Source organism: Osmerus mordax, chromosome 6 (assembly GCF_038355195.1).
Source record: "Osmerus mordax isolate fOsmMor3 chromosome 6, fOsmMor3.pri, whole genome shotgun sequence".
Lineage (NCBI taxonomy): Eukaryota > Metazoa > Chordata > Actinopteri > Osmeriformes > Osmeridae > Osmerus > Osmerus mordax.
The window spans coordinates 2304363-2328769 of NC_090055.1; the positions used below are offsets into that span (position 1 = coordinate 2304363).

Genomic DNA, 24407 nt, shown 5'->3' on the forward strand with positions numbered 1-24407 from the left:
CACTTCTTTGCCCGTCAGGAATGTCGTGGGACTTCTTCGTGCCAGTATGTGTGGGTGATCTAGTAAAGACGGGGGGCACGAACCAATATGTGGTTCAGGACGTCGTCTCGCCTAAACAACTTCCCTCTCTTATCAACAGTAAGTTTCCTGCCGAATCTACAAGCTATGTTGTGCCGGCTAAATGTTGCAGCATGATATACATTCTATCGCAGTTTGATTGGAGCATGACTATTGCGGTTCCACAGGGTTCAAGGCAGCACTGAGAAGTCAGGGGCCATTATGTATCCTGGAGCACTTCGACACTGGTTACAGTGTGTTGCAGTGAGTATTGTTTGTTTATTATATTAATTGATCCCTGTATACAGTGACTAGAGAAATCTCAAACCAAATTATTGTGCTTCTCTTAGACACTGTAAAAGCGTGGACTTGGGTGTAAAGGAAGACACTCTGGAGTTACTCATTCAAGGTCAGTGTCTGCTATAAAGTGTTGCAGTAAAACCACCCCAAACTAGATACAGCTGTAGCTATGCAACTCAAATCTAATCAAATTCTCTCCCCCACCCTGCAGTGGTGAGTGGCCTGTCTGCCTCCCTGCCTGCCCTCCTCCTCTCCACCAGTTTCTCTGCCCAAGACCGGAAAGAGCAGCTGAATGCTGTTAAGATGGGTGTCTTCCTGCTCTGCAAGCTCACAGAGAACCTGGAGAGTGACTCCACCAGGCAGAGTATCGTCACGGCACCCAGTAAGGTATGTCTGCTTGCTTACGATGGCAGTTGTCCTAACATTCCTGATCTCAAATTGATCACACACTGCTATAAACAACATACTGATTCATCTTGAATTGCCCAGTGATGAGATCATGGCAAGTATGAGCCAATCGGGCCAAGAGTTTGTGCTCTCCAGCCTCCTGATTGGTGGGTAATCTTGGCAGGGTGATGAAGGTTTGCTGCTCTGCTGTAAGGGTCCACCTATAGTTACCTAGCAGTCCCCCTCGAACCTGCCTTCCTTTAAGTCATGGGTTAAAGGCTGGAAGGAGACTGCAGACATGGTGTGTGTGTGTTTGTGTCTTTGTTTTCTGTGTTTGAGTGTTATGTATCAGCTGGCTTGGAGGCACAACTCTTAGTTGAGGGCCTTGAGGGCTGTGAGTATTCTCTTTGGTAATCTGAGGGCATTCAAAACCATCCAACCTTCTTCTGGTGTGTTCCGGTCACTAAAGGCCAACACTATCACTTGATAGTCAAGGAAAAATCCTTGTTGAGTCCACCCTAATGCGACCCCGCGGTCCTCGTTTGTGTCCCCAGGGTGGAAAGAAGGTCAAGGCTCCGGGAGAGGGACGGCTGCAGTGGGACTCTGAGCGCGAGACGGTGCTGCTGGCTCTGACCCAGCTCTTCCAGCTGGACATCCGCTCTCTCTGGAGCCTCTCTCTTGTGGAGGAGGAGTTCATCAGGTAGGTGCAGTCCTCCAGGGGGCGGCGGCCCAGGGCGCCCGCTGGCTTCACCGACTCGGGGTCCGTTTAGAGGTGAGCGGCGCTGATCCTCTGAGACGTTGTGTTGTCCTCTCAGCTGTGTGACGTGCTGCTGCTACAAGCTCCTGGAGAACCCCACCATCAGCCACGTGAAGAGCAAGCCCAGCCGCGACGCCATCATCCACCTCCTGGGCGTGCTCATCAAGAAGTACAACCACCTCCTGGGTCTGTTCACGCACACACACACACACACACACACACACACACACACACACACACACACACACACACAGCGCTCGTGTGCCTGTCTGTTCCAGAGGGAGAGGGTTTGCTTGGTCGCGCTTGTGGACTCTACCTGGCGTGCTTTGCTGTGACACTCGGGGTCATATTTCTGTGTCTCTCCCCACCCCCCAGGGGCCAGCGTCAAGGTGATCCAGCTGCTGCAGCACTTTGAGCAGCTGGGGTCTGTGTGTGCCCAGGCTGTATCGGTGTGGAGCACAGAGTACGGCGTCAAGGCTGTCGTCGGAGAGGTCATCAGGTGGGTACGGGGTGGCCAGGGGGAGGCGCTCTACCAAGCTTGGTCGGGTGGAAACGAATCTGCTTGCAAAACGGTGTCCCACCCTGTTCCTGCCTCTGCTGACACGTCAGTTGCCCCCCCCCCCCCAGGGAGATCGGGCAGAAGTCACGTGAGGAGCTGGCCAGGGAGGGGTCTGGGGTCAAAGCCTTCTCTTCCTTCCTGTCCGAGCTCAGCACCATCGTGCCTGATGTCATGATCCCCAACGTCAGTGTGTTGATCACACACCTGGAGGGAGAGGTACACACACACCCTGATACAATACTCACACATCAAGGCATGTGCACACATGAAACATCTACTGATTGCGGGGGAACCAAGGTAACAGCCCCCTGTCCTCCGTTCCCCTGCCAGAGCCCCAGCATGCGCGTGGCAGTGTGCGAGGTGCTGGGAGAGATCCTGGTCCGGGTCCTGAGTGGGGACGGCCTGGACGAGTCGGGCAAAGCCGACCGCGACCGCTTCATGGACACCATACAGGAACACCTCCACGACACCAACTCCCACGTCAGGGCACGCGTGCTGCAGGTGTACGCGCGTGTCGTCAACAGCAAGGTGAGCTCCGCGGTACCTGCGCACGGTGTGGGTGTGTCAGACACCTAGAGTTGTCCGTGCGGGTGGGATCCATGCCTGTACGTGATGTTTCGTCTTGTACGGCCTGCAAGGCGCTGCCCCTGTGCAGGTACAGTGAGGTGATGGGGCTGGCCGTGGGGCGGCTGATGGACAAGTCCATCAACGTGGTCAAGAGTGCCATCCAGCTCTTAGCTGCCTTCATCGCCCACAACCCTTACAGCTGCAAGGTAACTCTCTCACACACACACACGTTCAGAGACTTCAGATGTCCCATGGAACGAGTCACTTTTGACAGTAATATGCCATGTGTGGAGCTCCTCGTTAACTGAGTGTGTCTGGTGTGCAGCTGAGCAGTGCTGACCTGAAGACACCCCTGGAGAAGGAGGCCGCTAAACTCCGAGAGATGACCGAGAAACTGGAGGGGCAGGCACCCGGTGAGATCACTAATCTCTCCTCTGTCCCCACCCTCCATCTTGCTCTCCACATCAACAGAATCTGTTTCTGTGCTGCTCATTGGCCCAGTGATGAAACCAAGGCGAATGCGAGCCAACTGAATGAGTGTGTCTGGGTCTCCCTTGCTCTGATTGGCTGGTAATCTTGGCAGTGCAGAGGAGATTTGCTGCTCTGCTGTAAGGGCCCGCCTACAGTGAAGTAGCTCCGCCCACAGTGTTCCACCTGTAAAGAAACACGGGGAAAACACTGGGAGGATGCTAACAGTGTGTGTGTGTGTGTGTGTGTGTGTGTCCAAGAAAGGGAGTCGCCCCAGCTCACCTCAGTAACTCAGTTGGCCGTGAGCTATTTCTACTTGTCTGAGGGCTACTCATTTTCTTTCTTCAATCAACTCACCTGTCAAAACCACACCATATACGATTGTTAAACAGAACAGTGGAGTTACCATACACTACCAGACCACGCCTCCTATGGTGCTGACCCCCACACCCCATCACTCCTGGAGGGCAGTCCCAGCAGAGGGTGTTCAGCAGCTGGAGTTGTGACCGCGCCTCTCGTGTCTGTGGTGCGTCTCCCCCGAGCAGTGGCCGTCATCCGAGCCTCGGAGCTGTGGGCCGCCATGGAGCCGGAGCTGCTCGTCACCGCCAGGGCCGTGCTGGAGCCGTCCTCCGAGAGGGACGAGGAGGACCGGGAGGAGGAGGTGCAGGAGGACCAGGATGACAGGGCGACAGCCCTGCAGATCGCCCAGTTCCTCCGCGTCAACAAGTACAGGTGGGGTGAACACACAGGTGGCCGTGTCAGCCCGAATAGACTCATTAACACAGCCCGTCTTTTAGACTACAGACAGACAACCGGGGCTAAATTGAGAACGGATGTAGTTGCTTTTGTTTGTGATGGTACCGTGGCTGTGTTAATTGCCAGGCAGTAATGTTATGGTGTGTGTGTGTTTTCCCCTCAGGAACGCGGTGCGTCTGTGTGTGAGAGCCCACAGTCTGTTCCCAGAGTCTCCCATGTTCTCCTCTCTGGCTCATGTGACCCCCGAGACTGTGATGGACACTCTGGCTCTGCTCTTCAAAGGTACACGCAAAATGACTAAATGTATAAGTCACGCTTAAAAGCTATAGAGTATGTGGAGTGCAACAGTTACATTCACTTAGAGGCGATTCAAAGTTAGATCCACGTGATTATTGACCTTGGTCAGTCTGGGTCCGTGCAAGGCTTTTTTTGTTGGGGGGAAAAAAAGAGATGTTTGAATGCCCAGTGATGAGATCATGGCAAGTATGAGCCAATCGGGCCAAGAGTTTGTGCTCTCCAGCCTCCTGATTGGTGGGTAATCTTGGCAGGGTGATGAAGGTTTGCTGCTCTGCTGTAAGGGTCCACCTATAGTTACCTAGCAGTCCCCCTCGAACCTGCCTTCCTTTAAGTCATGGGTTAAAGGCTGGAAGGAGACTGCAGACATGGTGTGTGTGTGTGTTTGTGTGTCTTTGTTTTGTGTGTTTGAGTGTTATGTATCAGCTGGCTTGGAGGCACAACTCTTTGTTGAGGGCCTTGAGGGCTGTGAGTATTCTCTTTGGTAATCTGAGGGCATTCAAACCCATCCCCACCCTCTGATCCAGAACGCTGGGCTTTCATCAGGGTACATTGCACTGAGGGAGGGTGTTGGTGGTAGACGGTGGAGGAACTGGAGTGGAGTGGCAGAGACATCTCTTAGGTGGGGAGATGGAGGAAGTGCACAGGACCTGACCACACTAAGAGCCTCGAAAGTAGAAGCATGAGCTTAAGTGGAACACTTAACAGGAAGCTCTCCCACACAGTTCATTAGAGGTTGATTAGGGCTAATTTACCTGTCAGTCAGTGCTGGCACTGCAGGCCCCTCTGTTAACAGGTTATATAGGAAGAGAGGGGTTTTTGATGAGCTATGAGGGTTTAGTAGTTTCTGATTGGATTCAGGGGCTAGAACTAACATTTGCATTTTAGAACTAGGCATGTAATCCCCCCCCCCCCCAGAGCGTGTGTCTTTAACTTTTGTCGCCCCCTGCCTGAAGGCCCAGACATGGACACGTCAGAGCTGACCCAGAGCCTGCCCCCCACCCCCCAGAAGGAGGGGGCCCAGGAAGGAGAGAGGGAGGGGGTGGAGGGGGAGCTGAAGAAACAGGAGATGCTGGTGCAATACCTGCGGGACACAGAGAGCTTCTCCCTGCAGGTGGAAAAGGCCATCGCTGTCATCAACACCATGCTGTACTGGAAAACCACGTCAGGTAGGCATGTGGGAGTCAGGTGGCTGAGCGGTGAGGGAGTCGGGCTAGTAATCTGAAGGTTGCCAGTTCGATTCCCAGCCGTGCCAAATGATGTGTCCTTGGGCAAGGCACTTCACCCTACTTGCCTCGGGGGGAATGTCCCTGTACTTACTGTAAGTCGCTCTGGATAAGAGCGTCTGCTAAATGACTAAATGTGATGTGTGCAAGTCGCCCTCGGTGGACACGACATGGGACAGGAAACCATCGGAGCGCTGCAGATAATAAGCCAAGGATCAAAAACGTAATCTGTTTAACGGAAATGCGCTCAGACGAGTCATGCGTTACCTGGTTGTCTCCCTCAGTGGTTCAGGAGGCAGTGGAGTTCTGCGTGACGGTGTGCGAGTTCAGCGTGGCCAACTCTCTTACGGGCGTGAGGAAGATGCTGCCGCTCGTCTGGTCCACCGACGCCGCCATCAAGGACGCCGTGGTGCAGGCGTACCGACGCCTCTACCTCAACCCCCAGGGAGACACCCCCAGGTGGGTTAGCTCCGCACAGCGTACCCGCGCTAGCCCCCCTCCCCTCTCAGAGCACCGTCTCGCCGTCGACTCCTTTCAAAATCCGTCCTTCATACTCGCCGGAAAATCCTTCATGTTACTCATAATTAACCGTTAACAAACAATATGAATGTTGACCGGTTAATACTAGCGGTTAGTGTTGCTGATTTAAGATCAGTGTCGCTAGATTTAGCAACTTTTCACCTTCCCTAGTGACAAAGTTGTATCTAGCGACAAATGTAATGACTTTCCGCTACTTCGGCAATCTCCGTTTTCGTTGTTGCGCAGCAGCAAAACAACTGTGATTGAACTTACGTGTTGTTTTAGCCGCCAATCATGTAGGTACAGCCAGCGCTCTGGTATTCAATGTTTTCGTTTTGGTAATCTATCATTTCTTTATTGTTTGATATTGATGCATATACAATCCTAGTTATGTAATGATTAACTTTCCTGCAAACGAGATGGCTCATAAAAGGATTTATGGGTGTATATACAGTATGTTAAGCTGAGTAAGTTCAGTATTATTTCCACAGCTTCCAGTGTGATCCCAGGACAGAAAATGCCACTCTGTTTCATGTTCTTCTCATTGCACACACATCACACTCTTAAAAAACCCTCATCAAATCTCAAGAAGACTATCAAACAAGTCTCTGATACATCCCAGCAGCTCTGGAACCCTTCAGGACTTTCAAAGCCCTTTCGTCTCTGTGAACATACACCTTTTAGATTGGGCCCTGCTATCTTCTCGGTTTGGACAGTATCTAAGCCTTTTCACCTAAAAGATTTACTCCTGCGAGCAAATTAATCTTGGCAGCAGCCGTCTCTCTTCAAGCCTAGGCCCAGTGGCAAGCTAACTTTCCATCAGGACTTGAGGGGGCCAATCACACCACTCTGGGCACTACTGAAAATGGGTTTTGTTGATACAGCCTGGGCCTGGAGAACGGCTTTTCTGTCCCTCACAGGCTGCCTGTCTCGTCTCCCACAGGGCCAAGGCCCAGACTCTGGTGGACAGTCTGTCTGAGCTGATGGTGGATGCTCCACTGGGGACTGTCCAGTGTCTGGAGGAGATAGTGAGTCTCTACTTGTTAACGTTATCAAACCTGCCTGCTCGTCCACACCCCCTCTAGCACAAACTATCACATTTCTGTATCTAAAATGTGTGTGTATATAATTATTTTTTTACACTGAAAATACTGTCCAAGATATTAGTGGTTAGGTAAGAAAGCTTCTTGTCTAAATAACGTTGAAATCACTTGGGGTGTGGAGGGGGGGGGGGGGGGTTCCGGAGGGGCGGGGGTTCCGCAGCCAGCAGAAGGTGACTGCTGGTCATGTTCCTCAGGTCCAGGAGTTCTTCAGCGGCGGCAGTGTCCTGCAGTCCTCCGTGGTGCAGGTTCTCTGGGAGAGGTTCACCGGGAAACGAGAGGCCTCTGGTCTTCACAGGCGAGCTGCCGTGCTTCTGCTGGGCATGGCTGCACGGTATGAACACACACATTTACATTTAGTCATTTAGCAGACGCTCTTATCCAGAGCGACTTACAGTAAGTACAGGGACATTCCCCCCGAAGCAAGTATGGTGAAGTGCCTTCACCATACTTGACACAACGTCATTTTGCACAGCTGGGAATCGAACTGGCAACCTTCTGATTACTAGCCCGACTCCCTAACCACTCAGCCATCTGACTCCCTACACACACACAATCAATTCCAAGGCCAATCCTGCTCCTGGCGCTCTACCCGTCGTATTATTTTCTTCTGCAAACCTGGTTGTAGCGAACATGATTCATCTTGTCAAGCGGCTAATTATTAATATGAGGTGTTCTGGATTAGGGTTGGAAGGAAATCAACCGTAGCTCTCCAGAAAGGCGTGGTTGGCAGGGCTCACCACTACCCCACCTCCTGACTGACACATGCACACTGCAACATGCATAAACGTACATCATTCCCATGCCCAGTGATGAAACCAAGGCGAATGCGAGCCAACTGAATGAGTGTGTCTGGGTCTCCCTTGCTCTGATTGGCTGGTAATCTTGGCAGTGCAGCGGAGATTTGCTGCTCTGCTGTAAGGGCCCGCCTACAGTGATCTAGCTCCGCCCACAGTGTTCCACCTGTAAAGAAACACGGGGAAAACACTGGGAGGATGCTAACAGTGTGTGTGTGTGTGTGTGTCCAAGAAAGGGAGTCGCCCCAGCTCACCTCAGTAACTCAGTTGGCCGTGAGCTATTTCTACTTGTCTGAGGGCTACTCATTTTCTTTCTTCAATCAACTCACCTGTCAAAACCACATTGAGTGCAGACTGTCGTCCCCCCCGCACCAACTGGACGTTTAATTGAGGTCTACCTTTCAGCCGGCAAGCTTTGTTTCAGCCATGAGACAAAGCCTCTCCTCTCCCCAGCCCTCATTAGCGATTGAATAGGAGCCTAGTCCTGACTGCTCATTGTAAGCTGAAGTCACAACCGCATAAATCTGGGCTCCTTGCCAGCGCTTTTCAGAGCAAGTGTGTTTTAACCCCGCCTTCCCTCAGTCTCCTTCAAAGACTGCCACTGCTGGAAGGAAGAGAAGGGCAAGAGAAAAGGAGTGAGAGAGACAGAGAGCGGAGTTGGACTATCTATCTCTGCAGTCCACCCACACCCTTCTCCAGCACGCCTCCTCCCTTCCTCCACCACCCGGCATTCCTCTCTGTTCTGCGACTCCGTGCTGCCCCTCACCGGGCCTCCCACGCACATTATCCGGGAGCGTGGTGGCGACTGGGGAGGGCAGGGCACGGTTTGCGCCGTGCGTGGAGGCGAGGCCGCTGCCAGCCCTCACCCGAGCAGCTTCGACCTCCACGTCCTGCACCACCCCATCCCCACCCCACTCCACCCCTCCTTTGTGTGTGCTTCTGTGCACTTGGATAAAGTGCCACTACATGTTTAAAACGTCTACGGGAGAAGTAGCACCAGAAATTCTTCTCTTAAGTGCACATATGTGGATGGAGAGATTTGATTTGACGAATAGTGGTGTGTGTGTGGTACCCACAGGGCTGAGAAGGAGGTGGTTCTTAGTAACCTGGACACGCTGTGCTCTGTGGCTCTGGGAGAAAAGGTGACTGAAGACTTCTTACTGGCCAGAGATGCAGTCATCACCATCTCCAGCATCACTGACCATGTCCGGGTATGGACAAACGCACACTCTTACATGACATTTTACATCTAGTCATTTCGCCGGCCGGGAATCGAACCGGCAACCATCTGATTACTAGCCCGATTCCCTAACCGCTCAGCCACCTGACTCCCACTCTTACGTAGATGTTTAATGCTGTGTTTGTGACCGTACGCTTGGACTCTGCTCGCAGCAATCCAAGGGAGCCCCGTTCAGACTGCCTCAGGAACACCAGCTGTTCTCCTGCCTCACCCAGGCTGTCGCAGAAGGTACACACACATGCACACACAGTTATTAGTTTGGGCTGATATGAAGCCTGAGTGGTTTGGGTGGTGTTTCCTCCACCCCTCGCTGGCTGACGTCCCGTCCCCCCTGCAGGTGTGGTGATGACAGACCCTCACTGGCAGAGCTTCATGGAGCAGGCCGTACGGCTGCTCTACTTCCTGGCCGAGTCCCCTGACCAGCTCTGTTCCCGCCTCCTCCAGCGCTCCGCGCGCCTCCTATTGGACCAGATCGCAGAGGGCGGGGAGACGAACAAGGACGTTGGCCAACTGCAGGGAGGCTCGCAGGATTCCCAGGAAGATCAGGGTGAACAAGGTGGGATGCTTTTCGGAGTGCAAAACAAATACCTCAGCAGAAAGCCCCCCCCCCCCCCCCCCCCGTGTCGTTTCCATAGAAACATTTTCATCTGTTCTCTTTTCCATCCCTGTTTGGTCACAGCTTCATTGTGTCCCTCCTCCCTCCCAGTAGCCTAGACGTGTTAAACCTCTTCTTACAGATCCTGTCTCTGTCCTGTGTCTCTGTCCTGTGTCTCTCCTCATCTGTCCTGGTGTGTCCTGTGTCTCTCCTCATCTGTCCTGGTGTCTCTGTCCTGGTGTGTCCGTGTGTCTCTCCTGGTGTGTCTCTGTCCTGGTGTGTCCGTGTGTCTCTCCTGGTGTGTCTCTGTCCCACAGTGAGCTGTGTCTCCCTGGCCCAGCTGTTGTCTCTGTCCTCATCTGTCCTGGTGTGTCTCTGTCCCGCAGTGAGCTGTGTCTCCCTGGCCCAGCTGTTGTCTCTGAGTGGCAGCGTGGCCTTCTGGCAGGTGTCCCACCTGGAGCGCAGCGTGAGCGCCGAGCTGCGGCGCAGGCGAGGAGAGAGGGAGGAGAGGGAGGAGAGGGAGGAGAAGGAGGAGAAGGGTCCTTCCAGCAAGACCAAGGTTAGTCTGGGTGGAGGAACATGTTATTGTTGCTTTTTTCCTACAGGTACACTCTTGCACTTTTGAGGTTTAGTTTGTTTAATTGTAACTTGTTTAACTACATGCTCTTATGGTTCTTTACTTTGGCACTTATGTTTTTTCACAACGTATGCTTCATGTTTTTGCTTCCCGTAATGTTTGGGGCTATCTCGTTGTTATGTTCAGTGACCTATGCACTTTTGTAAAGCTCTCTTGGAAGTCGCTTTGGATAAAAGTGTCTGCTAAATGAATAAATGTACCATCACCTCAGATACAGAGCACAGAAATCGGTCGTGTTGACACGATGCCAAACATACGAAACAACGTGTTTCCCATACATTGATTTATGCACTATTCTACTTAGCTTTGGTTAAAAGCATCTGCTCCATGAGTATACCGTGAACACGAGTCCGATCATCCGGTGTCGTTTAAGGTGATTCATCAGTAGCAGCGCTACTCGCGTACGCTTCAACTGTGATTAGCGTGACACTGAAGAATTGTGTTCTAATTGAGTTGCTCTTCAGACGTGACATTTGGCGCCCCGTAAAGGAAGGTTATTATCCTGCCAATCAGGACGCAGCTTTCCTCAGTGGGAGGGCCTTAATGAGTTCTGTTCGCAGGAGAAGGTGATTGACAGGTGTTGTTGACTCTCACCCATCGGGGGTTTGTCATTCCTTCTCCTCAAGCTTCCTTGGTTTAATAATAGTAGTAGTCCTTTTCAAAATAAAAGTTATGAGAAGTTGTTGTATTAACAGACCGTAGATCTGTCGTGGTCCAAGTTTGGGGTCACTGGTAGGGTTTGGGCTTTGACACGATAATCTGCCTTCGGGCCATATGTGCATCCTAGCAGTGCATGTATCTAACGTGGGCGTTACCTCAACAGCAAGCGGCCAATGAGAGTGCCGTGGAGGAGGAGCTGGGTCTGATGGGCGCCTCAGCCGAAGACACGGAGGCGGAGCTTATCCGGAAGATCTGCGAGACCGAGCTGTTGGCCGGTGAGACGCGTTCTGCTGTCATGTTTCCTGGCGGACCTTAGTGCACCTTCACGGTGGTCCGCTCCCTAACCCCCCCCTCCCCCCCTCTGTGTATGTGGGGAGTCAGGTGGCTGAGCGGTTAGGGAGTCGGGCTAGTAATCTGAAGGTTACCGGTTCGATTCCCGGCTGTGCAAAATGACGTTGCGTCCTTGGGCAAGGCACTTCACCCTACTTGCCTCGGGGGAATGTCCCTGTACTTACTGTAAGTCGCTCTGGATAAGAGCGTCCGCTAAATGACTAAATGTAAAATGTGTGTCTCAGAGGAGGGGCTGCTGTGTGTGTTCCTGCCCCTGCTGGTGAAGGTGTGTAGCTTCCCAGGGCGGTACTCCCACCCCCAGCTCACCACCGCTGCCTGCCTGGCCCTCTCCCAGTACATGATGATCAGGTGAGAGTCGCTGTCCTCTATGGCCACAGCCGCCCCCCATCAGTAGCATCTGTTTGTGTGTTGGTGTAACCCCCCATCTGCCCTGGAGACTCTGGTCAGACCCTCAATCGATAGTCAGTGTGTCAGCCCGTTAGTGTGTGTGACCTGAGTCTGCCTGTGTTCAGCCCGTCAGTGTGTGAGGAGCATGTCCGGCTGCTGTTCACCGTGCTGGAGCGCTCCTCCCTGCCTGTTGTCAGGGCCAACGCCATCATCGCCCTGGGAGACCTCACCGTGCGCTTCCCCAACATTCTGGAGCCCTGGACGCAGAACCTATACGCCAGGTTAGTCTCTCTTCTGTGTCTCTCTCACTTTCACTCTCTCTTTTTCACACTCATATACACACACACACACACTCAGAGGACTTTGCTAAACTCCTTGACATGGTTCCACACACACACACACACAGAACCGCGTCCTTTGACGACAGTCCTGCAGGAGAAGGCTGTGGGCGCCGTCAAGACTTGTTGTTGTGGAACATGATGGAAAAGCAGACACAAGACAGACCTAATCTACTTGCTGTGTGGGTGTAGCCCTGGCTCTCTATCCAATCACATCCCATCAACACTTGCATGACAGGCTGTCTCCTTTGTCCCAGCTGCCCCCTGACTGACTGAATCACTGACTGAATCACTGACTGATCTCTAGAGTTTCCTCAGCCTGTGATGTTCCACCGCTGTTACAATGCCCCATTACACTGGGAGATCAGGGTTGGGTTGGTGGGAGTTCTCCATCGCATGTGGGTTTAAGATATGTTCTGCCCTCCCTTCTTTAAACGAATGGAGATCTACTCTGATCTGTCTGGGGCCCTCTCATCACTGCATTCTGACCCCTCGACGCCGTTGCCCTAGCAACCCGACGGAGCCCGTCGAGCTCTGTAATACGGCGCCGCCGCCCTGTGCCACGACGCCGCCCTGCGCAATTACCGCTGTGTAATTGCTAGTGTGTGCACCTCCCTGCCAGTGGCGATCGAGTCCAGAACCAAAGAGGTGGGGTAATTACACTGGGGGGAGGGGGGGGGAGGTACTCCTGATACTCTGTTGTCTCTCGCTCTCTGGGGTGAGGGGTTGGGGTTGGTCATTGTAAAGAACCTAGTGTTGATTGCACGGTTGTTCCACCTACGTTGAGACGCTGTCTGAAAGCGTCCCCTCTTCCCGAGAACAAGAACCACAGGCCAGTCTCTCCCAGCTGCTCCACCCTCTCTCTTACAGATTCTGTTGGGGTTAATTATGATGGTCAGTCGTCCCTTTGGCACAAGGTGTGTTGGTGTGAGGCAAACTGGCGTTAATTCTCTGGCTTTGCGGGATGAATTCCCTTTTTAGTTTGTTCTCATTGTAAGGACTTCAGAGTGTTCTCTAATGTTGAAACACGCCTCCCTCCTTCACAGGCCTGCAGAGCCCTGATAAGGGTTTTAACAAGTCATGACTAGTATTCCTTCTGTTGGGTGTGATTGTTTGAAAGCTGTGTCTTCAGGCTTCACTCTGAATTATTGGCAAGCTGTCAAAACAGACACTCACGACCCCAAGAGTCACGATCCACTCCTGGAATACATACATTTTATTAGCCGTTTCAGTTGGGTCAGAGCGGCAGACTCGGATGTTTGTTGAAAAAAAATTATGATTTATAATAATAATAAGGCCTTTTAAATACAGAAAAATCCCTGGACATTTACATTTAGCAGACGCTCTTATCCAGAGCGACTTACAGTAAGTACAGGGACATTCTTCCCGAGGCAAGTAGGGTGAAGTGCCTTGCCCAAGGACACAGTCATTTTGCACGGCCGGGAATCGAACCAACAACCTTCTGATTAATAGCCTGACTCCCTAACCAATCAGCCATCTGACCCTATAACTGACTCATCGTGCCTCCCCCCCCCCAGACTGAGTGACGAGAACTCGTCGGTGCGGCAGACGGCGGTGACGGTGCTGACGCAGCTGGTGTTGAAGGACGTCCTGAAGGTCAAAGGTCAGGTCAGCGAGGTGGCCGCCCTGCTCCTGGACCGGGAGACGCACATCGCCAGCCTCGCCCTCAACTTCTTCAACGAGCTAGCCTCCAAGGTACACACACACACACATCCTGCCATCGCACGTCAGGAACCAGTGTGTGAAGTCTGCTGATGTCTTTAGCTCTCCTTGCAATGTCAGGCAGATTTCCTGCGCAAGCATCAAGTTCTACAAAAAAACTGATGCATATATTGGTCAGTACATCCAAGCTGTATGAAGTCGGCACCCTGCTCCCCTAACACCCGCAGATGCCCTGCTCTGACCATGTCTCCCCCAGGACAACGCCATCTACAACCTGCTGCCGGACATCATCAGCCGGCTGTCAGACCCAGAGAGAGGCATGAACGAGACGGACTTCCACACCATCATGAAGTGAGTGAGCCTTGTGTGGGGGTTGGGGTGGGGGGGGTAATGTAATTCTAGCCATGAGCATCCTCTTTGATAATCCAATAGAGATACTTGACCTTTTGAAAGTGTGTGTTCCATGTGTGTGCGCGTTGCCCACTGAGCGTGAGCTCTCAGAGCCTGTATGCTCCCTGTGGATGACTTGGCATGCATGGTCCTCGTCGTGACATTGGTGTCCCCCCGGCTGAGAGCCGTGCTGAGTAAGATGTGAATGTGACGCTGGTGTACTGGGAGCTGTGTGTCATTGTTGTCCTGGTTCCCGTGTCTCAGGCAGCTGTTCTCCTACATCACCAAGGAGAGACAGACCGAGTCCCTGGTGGAGAAACTGTGTCAGCGCTTCAGGACCGCCAAGTGAGCTAACCTTTCTGTCTCTCACTCCCTCCCTCTCTGTGTCTCCCTCTCTCTCTCTGTGTCTCTTTACCTGTCTCTCTCTACCTCTGTCTAACCCTCTGTCTCTCCCTCCCTGTGTCTCTGTCTGTCTGTCTCTACCTCTCTCTCTCTTCCTCCCTCTCTCTCTCTTCCTCCCTCTCTCTCCCTCTCTGTCTCTACCTCTCTCTCTTCCTCCCTCCCTCTCTCTTCCTCCCTCTGTCTCTACCTCTCTCTCTTCCTCCCTCCCTCTCTCTTCCTCCCTCTCTCTCCCTCTCTGTCTCTACCTCTCTCTCTTCCTCCCTCCCTCTCTCTTCCTCCCTCTCTCTCCCTCTCTGTCTCTACCTCTCTCTCTTCCTCCCTCCCTCTCTCTTCCTCCCTCTCTCTCCCTCTCTGTCTCTACCTCTCTCTCTTCCTCCCTCCCTCTCTCTTCCTCCCTCTCTCTCCCTCTCTGTCTCTACCTCTCTCTCTTCCTCCCTCCCTCTCTCTTCCTCCCTCTCTCTCCCTCTCTGTCTCTACCTCTCTCTCTCTTCCTCCCTCTCTCCCTCCCTTGGTGCCATCTTCACTCCTCCTCCCCTTCTCTTACAGCCTGCCTCGTCTTCTTGATGTGCGTCTTGTTTAGTTTCTCTGTGTCTAGTCTTCCTCCCCGTATCCAAGCAATGGCTGAAGATACAAATGTAACTTATAAAATGTTTGATAATTGGAGGAATATTCATTTAAAAAATAAGTTTCTGTAGTCTGCGTTCTCACTCCATCCTTCTGTCCTCCACGCTCCCCTCTGACGACACTTGTCAATTCCTCTGAGTTTGTCGAGATGTGTCTGCTCTGATGCTGGCAGTGAGGGCTGAGTCAGACAGAGTAAGGGCATATTATACATATATTATATCAGACTGGAGGAACCCGCCGAGCACGACCACTAGAATGAGATTATCCAAATGCCAGGTCAAAAAAGACAACCTGAAAGACACAAGTCATTTCCTCCCGAATCCTCAATTAGCCCTCAGAAGCTTCCCTCTCGTCCTCGCCCCTTTCTCTCTCTCCCCCCTCGTCCTCACCCCTCTCCCCCTCCCCGCTCCTCCAGGACGGAGCGTCAGTGGTGTGACCTGGCCGTGTCCCTGTCCCTGTTGTCCATGTGCGAGCGAGGCCTGAAGAGGCTGCAGGAGTGCTGGGAGTGCTACAGCGACAAGCTGACGGAGCCGGGCGTGTACCAGCCGCTGCTCTCCATCACCGCCAAGCTGCGCCGCGGAGCCAAGCCGCTGCTCAGGGTACCACCCTCGCACCCCCACCCACCACCCCCTCTACAACTTTTTGGAAGGGAACACATGTCATAGGCCGCCATACTATTGTAAAAATAATAGTTTCAAATAAAATAAAGGTTTTAAGACGACACGTCAGTCTGGAGGGCCAGACATCATGGTCAGATCCGTGAGCAGTGAGAGGAGACTGTGTTGCCCTGAGCCTGATCTCTCTCCCCCCGCCCCGCCCCCCCCTCCAGGCCCAGGTGGAGGAGTTTGAGAAGAGGCTCACTGCGGTGCACACTCGGGGGCTGGAGAACGTGGAGAGCCCCGAGATGGAGGAGAGCCGCAGAGAAGGAAGCGAGAACACCACCTCACGCACCCCCCTGCCGACCAGGGGGCGGGGCCGGGCCAAGAGGGGTCAGTGCACAAAAGCAACATTTCTTATTTTTATTGTTGTTGACCTAGTCTCTAATGGAATTTTCTCCCAGGTCAACCAAAGCCCTCTGTGTCCAGTCGCCATGACGATAGTGACTTTGTCACACCCAAACCAAGCCGCAAATCCTCCAGGAAAGCAGTCATCACCTTCAGCAGTGACGAAGAAGAGGAGGAAGAGGGTGAGTCAGCATTTTGATGATGAAAGTCTGAGTTCAGCCTTTAAATTTTTGTTTTTTTGCCTAAACTTGTTTTGTTTTTGTTTTTTGTTTTTTTCAACAACCAATCAGATGCTGTCATGACGGAGAGCGAGACCCCCAAGGTGACCACTCCCATTGGACGAGCATCCCGACGCGCTCGCCTCAGACACTGATCCCTCTCCTCGCCTTCAGTTCATCTTTCCTATTCTAGTCTGTGTTTCTTATTCTGTTTATCTTGTGCTTTTTTTTTTTTAAACGTAGTGTTTCCAGTGTTTGATATCCATGTCAGGGTCTTTTTATTATTTTAATATTTTATATTTTTTGGTATATTTTAAATGTTGCTCTAGCCATCACTGAGTACTTAAAGCCACGTAGCTGCATCGAGACATTTTAATAAACTGGTTTGATGTGAACCCCCCATGTTGTCCTTGTACTCGCTGGCCAAATGAGAGCATATGTTAGCAAAATCACAGTGAATTCAACAGATGGGAGTGTGTGGCTGTTAAGGCTGTGTGTGTGTTTGTGAGTGATCATTTCCAGTAGACACAGATTTATACCCTCATTATAGGGAGTGCTGAATGCCCCTTGGTATTACATGTTTGTACAGTGGAGTGTAGCTTGGCCAGGCAGGCTTGTCTCTCTGCTCACCCTCTTCATCATGCTTGTCTCTCTGCTCACCCTCTTCATCATGCTTGTCTCTCTGCTCACCCTCTTCATCATGCTTGTCTCTCTGCTCACCCTCTTCATCATGCTTGTCTCTCTGCTCACCCTCTTCATCATGCTTGTCTCTCTGCTCACCCTCTTCATCATGCTTGTCTCTCTGCTCACCCTCTTCATCATGCTTGTCTCGTCACTTTCAGGATCGTTTCACATTGCTTGTTTTCAGCAGCAGCTTTCTGCCCCTCGCTAAAATCGTGGACGTTTCTGGAAGGTCTTGACACAAACTAAAACTGACGCTCGTAAGTTTTCTCTTTGCTGGTTTCATCTCGTGTCCTCTGCTCCTCCAATCCACTGGGTCTCCTCCTCCTCTGTGCTGCCTCTTCTCCGACAGCCCCCCCTCCAACCCTCACTCCTTTTCCCTGCATTGACATCACCAGGCATTTCATCACCCCCCCCCCCCCCCTCTTCTCTTTTGTTGCTAATCTCTCCTCTCGCCCACTCCCTCTCCCACACACTCCTCTCCCCTCTCCTAAAAGACAAGTGTGTATCTGTCGTTGAGTTATGTAATGGATAAACGACACCTTTCTGTCTCTCGGCTAGTTTGCTTCGTGAAAGTCCACGCGCACGACAAGGTACGCGGCGGCGTACGTTGCAAAGGTCTGTCGTGTTTGGTTCACCCGTGTGTGGAACTTGTGTGAGCCTGTGTGGCGTGTGTTGGAAAGAGTCGTGCTCGCTGGTGGTGTTGCAGAGACTGCAGGAAGACAGAAGGCAGATGGCACTGACAGACTGTAACTCAGCCAACTGAAAGAAGTTCGTCCAAACGCACACAGGGGGAAGAGGGCACCCCCTATATTACAAACAGTAGACTCAAGGGAGAACAGCCAGCACACAATATTACGAGTGAGCAGCCACTACAAACACAAAAGACTCGGCCTTTTACAAACAGAACTAAGCTAGAACGGGTTATCCTCTGCTGGAGTGGGTGAGAGGATGAAGGGAGCGACTAAGAGAGATGTAGGTCTGACAGGAGATACAGAACAGGGCTTAGCCTCTGCTGGAGTGTGTGAGAGGATGAAGGGAGCGACTAAGAGAGATGTAGGTCTGACAGGAGATCCAGAACAGGGCTTAGCCTCTGCTGGAGTGGGTGAGAGGATGAAAGGAGCGACTGAGGTGTGATGTAGGTCTGACAGGAAGAGATGCAGGACAGGAGCGACATGGAGAAATACGCAGAGTGCATAGGTGCAGCGCAATGTCCCTGTTCACCCTTTCACAATGTCCCTGTTCACCCTTTCACAATGTCCCTGTTCACCCTTTCACAAAGTTGGCCGGCCCCCTGACATCACAGGCTTCCGAGCGAGGGGGGGGGGGGGGGGGGGGGGGTGCGAGGACAAGTTGGCACCGGAGTCTCTCGTCTGGTCACCTTGGTAAAAAAACAAATAGCCCTTCCGACGGTATGACATCATTCCAGTGGTTAAAGTGTGTGTGTGGTGATGGGGGGAGGGGAGCATTGGCAGTATAAACCCAGAGCATCATCAGACCGTAGCAGTATCACTAGGCCACTGCCAAGAGGACAAATACGCAACAGGCAAACCCATCCTTTCAATACCATCACTAGGAGAGACCATCAGGGAGAGAGAGAGAGGAAGGAGGGGCTGAGCGCGAGAGATAGTGATGCTTTCAGCAGGTGCCAAAAAGTGAGAGGTAGCTGAGCGAGGAAGCGAGAGAGAGATGGAGAGCAGCCTGTGAGAGCAGAGAGACTTGAAGCTTCGGACAAATCAGACGAGACGTGAGTTTGACCTGGAGGATAGATTATTTGAAGTGTTTGTCATTCTGCATGCGTAAGGAATTAACTTGAATGAATTGTAGCCTATTTGAGAACAATTATTTTTAATTCCACCTTTTCTTTGTGTTGAAAATATATTTGAGGATTCAGATTGAAGTGTTTGTTCAGATTGAAGTGTTTGTGCTAAAACATCTACGTTTTAAAACCTTTTAAAATTCTGTTGTCAAATGTTATATTTTATTGTGCATGAACAGTTTATTTACTACTGTCTCCTGTCTCACTTGGTAATATATACACTCAGTATAATTACATCACATTGTACTTCATAATTAAACAAAGATTGCATGTCTTTAGAATATCATTAATTAAATGCTATGTACAGTATGAATGGATTGTTGGAGATCTTTGTGTCTACAGAAAAACATTACAAAGGTTTCATACTGTGGTATTTAGTTAGGTGAATTCTCCTCTTCATCAAATTCACATCAAGAACAAGGCTTTGTGTGCAGCTTTCGTTGTGTGTATAATCAGTGTGTGTTTGTGTGTGTGTATAATCAGGGTGTATGTTTGTATAGTCGTGTTTAGACTGTTTCCCTGCATCGTCGCTGACGCCCTCCTCTCCCTGCTGCCATGCTGTGCCCAGTGCTGCTCTGTGCCACGCTGGTCTTACTGCCCCCCCTGGAGCTGTCCGAGGGGCGCGCCCTGCACCCCTCCCCTGAAGGACTCCAGGTACAGAGGCAGGGGGAAGGTGTGGAACAGGGGCTGGGGAAGATGGGGATCTGGGGGTGGAATATAGGCTGGGTTTACGAGGGAGAAGACGGGGTGAAAGGGGAGTGGGTGAGACAGCTGAAGGGTGAGACAGCTGAAGGGTGAGACAGCTGAAGGGTGAGGCAGCTGAAGGGTGAGACAGCTGAAGGGTGAGACAGAGAGGGATGAGAAGATGGTCATGAGGAAGGGGCGATCACGTGGGCGTTTTTTTTCCTTTAATGAACCTTTTGGTTTGTTTCTTCCTCCATGCCAGTTTGTGGAGCAGTTTCTGGAGCGTTATACCGACCTCCTGAACCTGGACGATCTGGAGAACGCGGGGAGCAACCAACCAGAAGAGCCTTCTGACTACGCCAATGGGGTCAAAGTTGCCGAATATCCCAAATGGGCCGACCTACCGGCAGCCCAGGAAGACAGCGCCTGGCTCCGCCTGTTGAAGGCAGCTCTGGCCAATCAGAAGCGAGCTGAACCGGACAGGTCACGACGGGCGTGGAACAGGGGATGCTTCGGGCTGAAACTGGATCGGATTGGTTCTATGAGCGGACTGGGCTGCTAGTCTAAGGAAGAGGGGCGAGAGACTGACACAACTAGTAAAGGAAATGAAACGGCTACACACACACACACGTACTGACACACACACACACACAGAGGCACACAAACACACACAGACAAAAAGGAAAATAATGTGAGTGTTGATGATGTCCACACATAGTGTAGTGTATACTTGCTGTTTTGCTTATGTGATTCAATAAAGCGTAGCGCAAACATGACTGTGTCTTGGCTGCTGAAAACAGGTGCGGTAGTATTGTTTGTTTTTTGTGCATTTTTATAACAAATAGTACATTTAGTTTTGAAGACATTTGAGGAGTGTTCAAGTGGAGCTATTGTTCTATGTTATTATGTCTGTGTTGTTTTTACAGTGCACTTTATTAAGGAATGTAGTTGAGACTGTGTCCTTCCTAGCTAATATCAATGTCATTCTTTTGTAAGGAATTGCTTTTCTTTTCTTTTTTTTTTTGCATGTCTGAAGGACACAGTATATGTTGACAAATATATCTGTAGTTTGCTCCTTCTTTTGGCAAAAATGTTGCATGCAAAATAAACACATTCCAATATAAATTTTTGAGTTTGGATTCGTTCATGTCAATCTGCCTATTTCTTTACTGTCAGAATTCACCCAGCCACCTACCTCAACCTACACTCAGCATTTTAAACCGACATGCGCCAAATGCTCGATTCACGCCTTTCTGTTCGAATTAGAGCTGCAGCATCTCACAGCAGATATTTTTGCCTTATTAAATGTGCCACGAGGGGGCTGTAGGAAGGTAAAGAGGTTCCCCTGAGCTAACTTAACAAGACATGGGTGTTTGTGTGGGTGTGCTGATTAGTGGGCTGGCTCTCATCGAGATGAGATGATGCACCCGGCAATGATATCCCCACTCCATCGTTTAATCAAACATCATTTGGATTGGGTATGGCGCCGCGTGTCCTCAGAATGAATGATCTGTCAAAATAGCATTGAAGTAGATATAATAGTAGAGTGTTAATCATAAGCTTTTGTTTCTCACAATGTCTCATGAAGGCGCAGAATGACTGATCCTTTAGATGGTAGCCTCTTCCATGTCTCCTTGTGGTATCTGTGGGGGTCGGGTCTGTGGTAGAATATTGTTGGTCACGTCTCTGTCGAACAGGTGGGATGGAAGAGGTTAACTCAGGTCAGAAAACGGAAGAGAAGTGCAATGTTTGACAGTAGCACTAGATGTCAGTCTATCTCCAGTGATCCCGCTCACCCCTGAAGTGGACTCCGGACTTTAAACTGGCCTGGATTTCAGACATTCGCAAACTGATTGTCTGCTTTACCTGCCCCTGTCTTGAGTTTTGTGGCTGAGTAGAATTTAACCATGCAGGCACCATATGATAACATTTACACACGAAAGAAAAAGTATCAACTGTATTTTCTACCAACTCAGTTAATTAAACACAGTTTATTCTGAGAGCTGATGACACAAAGGCAATTTACCTCTGTGATAAATGCTCTGTAGTGGAGCCTTTCAGGACGGGGGGTAGATGTTAGAAGTATCTAGCGGAGGCTCAGGCAGTGTGACTCTTGACTAGTGAGCACGCTCTGTGCGTGGAGAGCCCCAGTGTCTACCCCTGTGTAGCACAACACACACCATGACCCTGCATTGAGCTGGCCCATCTGGCTCTGCTCTAAAAACAGCCTGACCTTTACTTCACCTCTTTGACCTTATGATGTGTAGTGGGGGCCAAGGCTGGTGTGGGTCGTGGGCGACAGTTCAGCTATGCCCAGGCTGCTGGCTGGCGTCCCTGAATCGGGTGACAACCATCAGGGCTGAAGAATGTGCAGCCAGAACACTGTGGCATGGCAACTGCATGTCATGCATGTGCTGGATGTTACGTTTTGTTAGAAAGCACGTCAGGCCGGCATGGTATCCCCTCACAACCGCTGCTGTTGCCATGACGTTGATGACTGGCGCACACTGTAGTCCGTACGTTGCCCATTGGGGCCCTGTGGGGGACATTTTGAGCCCCATGAACAAGTCCTGAGTTAAAAGACCCAAACACATCAAGTAACATCTTACTGTGGGGGGCCGGTTGAAAGCCATTTTGTGTCCATCACATGTTCTATGGGTATGAGCTCAGACTGCATGCTAACCAGCCAGTCCAGAGAGACTACCCACCCAGTCCAGAGAGACTACCCACCCAGGAGGTGCAGATGATGTGAACGAGAAAGAGAACGGCGTGAGGAAGGAGAGAAGGGCGGCAAGAGAAGGGTCATGGTCTTTGGATAGTAAATGTCACACTCAGGAGGATGGAGATATGATCCCCGGCCCTCGACTGTGGAGTCCTGGCTCTCTCTCTCGTCTGAGAAGGTCAGCAATGAACCCTCTCTTTTTTCACCCCTGAACTGTATCTAAGAGCGTGACGTCCTCTGCTTCAATGCTTCTTAAAGGTTTGGAAGTTAGAAAAACCTTGGCTGTTGGAATGGCATGGACAAAGCAAGCAAACATTGGGGAAAGCAGCTGGCACGTTATTGGTGGAAGCCTTGAGTGAATCAAAGATGTTGCATTCCTTAGATTGCGAACTGCAGTGCAGCAGAAATCGTCAATGCACCAAATTAATCAATCAATTCTCTGTCACCTGAATATGTTCCTGTGCAACCATGAGAACTCTGGGTGCACTTGACTTCAAATGAAAAACGTTTTCTAACGTCTGTGTAATTATCCAAGTCCATTTAATAGGCGACTTGCCGACATACCCTTCCTGAATCGGCCAGTCATCGCCGTCTTACGACCTTGACATTAAAAGGGGGCGGGGCGGAGAACAATGTCCACAAATGGGAGGAGATTGGCCGGTGGAAGAGTACAAATTGATAGCGCACCTTTGCAGGTCCCCACTCACCCGAAGTAGCAAGGACGTTCAGAGACATCTCACAAACGGTAACTAATAAACTGGCAATTTGTTTTTAACGGAAATCATTGCAAATCATAGACTTGAGAAATGAGGCATGTCACGTTTTTAGTTTAATTGTCTCAACTTCTAAGAAGCTAATTATTGTCTAAGTTGTGGTATCCTACAGTGAGTTTCTTTACCCAACAATGTTTGAATAGGCTACTGTCGTTTAACATTAACTAAAGTAATATCAATCTTAAAAGGTCATAGCTTTCAAATTGTTGATTGCAAAATGCTGCTGCTGCTTAAATTTGTTGTAGTCTAACCGGAAACATGAAACCTCTGTTGCATGTAATAATATAACCTCAAAGGTTACGATCTTGGAATGGCCTTCCAGTATCAGTTGCAATAGCCTACTGTTAAGTTTATATATATTGGGTAGCCTAGGATATAACTTCAGAACCGTTTATGTATATCGCTTTCTGTTCTCTCGCTTCTGAAACATTGGAGTAGGAAAATGTGTGCCATCACGTACAGGGCAGTCTTAAGGTGAACACGATTGGTAAGCTGTAGTAGTTTGTCCATAACGTTTGTCTTCTCTTTCTCTACAGAGGACTAGACCAAAACAGGCAAAATGGTGAAAGTTGGTATCAATGGGTAAGATTTCTTTTTTTTTGTGCATTTTTGACGTTGACTACTCAACCTGGATACATTAAATAATGGCACACGCAAACATGTACATACCCTAGTAAGAAAGAAAACTTGAATCTACAAAGATAGGCCTGCAACTTGTTCCAGGAAATTGGGCCTGGTCTCCCTTAAGCTTAGCTTTTACCCTTCTCTATGCTTGGCTCATGAGTATCAATCTGTTTTTAGCTAACCTTTTAGCCAACTGTTAGTATTAAGCAGGCAGCACACTGACACTAACCAGGCACATGTGAGTTAAGTTGGGTTGTGTGGGAAGACGCACACAACCCAGGGGCAGTCACCTGTCCTTTTCCCTTCTGATCTTTGAACTTTGTCCCCTTCTGATCTTTGAACTTTGGACCCTTGTTTTTCAGTTTTTCCTTCCTTGACTTGATGGTGGTTCAATACGTGATTGTTTTTGTGTCAGAAACTAGATGTTATTAGAACAGTAGAAATGATGTCTACTTGGCACAACCCATTATCAGATCAGTGATCTTGCTCTTATTCTACTCCCATATCTCCCCTCCCTCCTTCCATATTTATTTAACTTGTTTTCTACTTGTCTCTCACCCACCACCTCTTTCATTCCCCCTCTCTCTCTCCCTGCCTGCCCCACCCAAGTGATCCCCTGTTATTCTCCCCCAGTCTGAAGCCAGTGTGAAATAGATAGTTCTGGACTTGGTTAAACAGTAACTCCCCTACTGATCAAACAGCTCACTGTCGTCACCGGGACGATTACCACATTATAGGTTCATCTCGACTTTACACCCCAGAGGAAACGCGAGAGAGAGAGAGAGAGA

At 50.6% G+C, this 24407-nt stretch overlaps 3 protein-coding genes and 4 non-coding genes across 7 annotated transcripts in view; all 7 read left to right on the forward strand.

The window, feature by feature from the left end:
- Positions 1 to 20: 20 nt before the first annotated feature.
- Positions 21 to 16706, forward strand: ncapd2 (non-SMC condensin I complex, subunit D2). The gene is made up of 31 exons (XM_067238799.1): positions 21 to 138; positions 246 to 321; positions 408 to 466; positions 569 to 744; positions 1299 to 1444; positions 1560 to 1687; positions 1877 to 2000; positions 2129 to 2276; positions 2391 to 2588; positions 2699 to 2833; positions 2953 to 3040; positions 3641 to 3827; positions 4015 to 4133; positions 5102 to 5314; positions 5656 to 5830; positions 6834 to 6918; positions 7188 to 7324; positions 8866 to 8998; positions 9180 to 9255; positions 9365 to 9583; positions 10009 to 10181; positions 11083 to 11194; positions 11495 to 11618; positions 11783 to 11938; positions 13534 to 13711; positions 13935 to 14029; positions 14333 to 14413; positions 15510 to 15693; positions 15924 to 16083; positions 16155 to 16280; positions 16389 to 16706. Exons 1-31 carry the CDS (start codon positions 21 to 23, stop codon positions 16469 to 16471), a joined length of 4212 nt encoding a protein of 1403 aa, XP_067094900.1. The 3' UTR covers positions 16472 to 16706.
- On the forward strand, positions 841 to 1168 carry LOC136944979 (small nucleolar RNA U85). Its single transcript, XR_010876812.1, has one exon. It is a non-coding gene; the product is annotated as a small nucleolar RNA U85 (small nucleolar RNA).
- LOC136944983 (small nucleolar RNA U85) lies at positions 3123 to 3424 on the forward strand. The gene has a single exon (XR_010876815.1). It is a non-coding gene; the product is annotated as a small nucleolar RNA U85 (small nucleolar RNA).
- Positions 4312 to 4643, forward strand: LOC136944980 (small nucleolar RNA U85). The gene has a single exon (XR_010876813.1). It is a non-coding gene; the product is annotated as a small nucleolar RNA U85 (small nucleolar RNA).
- LOC136944982 (small nucleolar RNA U85) lies at positions 7795 to 8088 on the forward strand. Its single transcript, XR_010876814.1, has one exon. It is a non-coding gene; the product is annotated as a small nucleolar RNA U85 (small nucleolar RNA).
- A 1982-nt stretch (positions 16707 to 18688) lies between the features above and the next one.
- On the forward strand, positions 18689 to 20622 carry nppcl (natriuretic peptide C-like). The gene is made up of 3 exons (XM_067238498.1): positions 18689 to 18744; positions 19317 to 19470; positions 19763 to 20622. Exons 2-3 carry the CDS (start codon positions 19372 to 19374, stop codon positions 20060 to 20062), a joined length of 399 nt encoding a protein of 132 aa, XP_067094599.1. The 5' UTR covers positions 18689 to 18744; positions 19317 to 19371; the 3' UTR covers positions 20063 to 20622.
- A 2917-nt stretch (positions 20623 to 23539) lies between these two features.
- gapdh (glyceraldehyde-3-phosphate dehydrogenase) overlaps positions 23540 to 24407 on the forward strand; it is a 4439-nt gene continuing 3571 nt past the window's right edge. The window contains 1 exon segment of the mRNA XM_067237685.1: positions 23540 to 23577. Within this exon segment, the coding sequence (XP_067093786.1) occupies positions 23555 to 23577 (23 nt within the window). The 5' untranslated portion in view covers positions 23540 to 23554.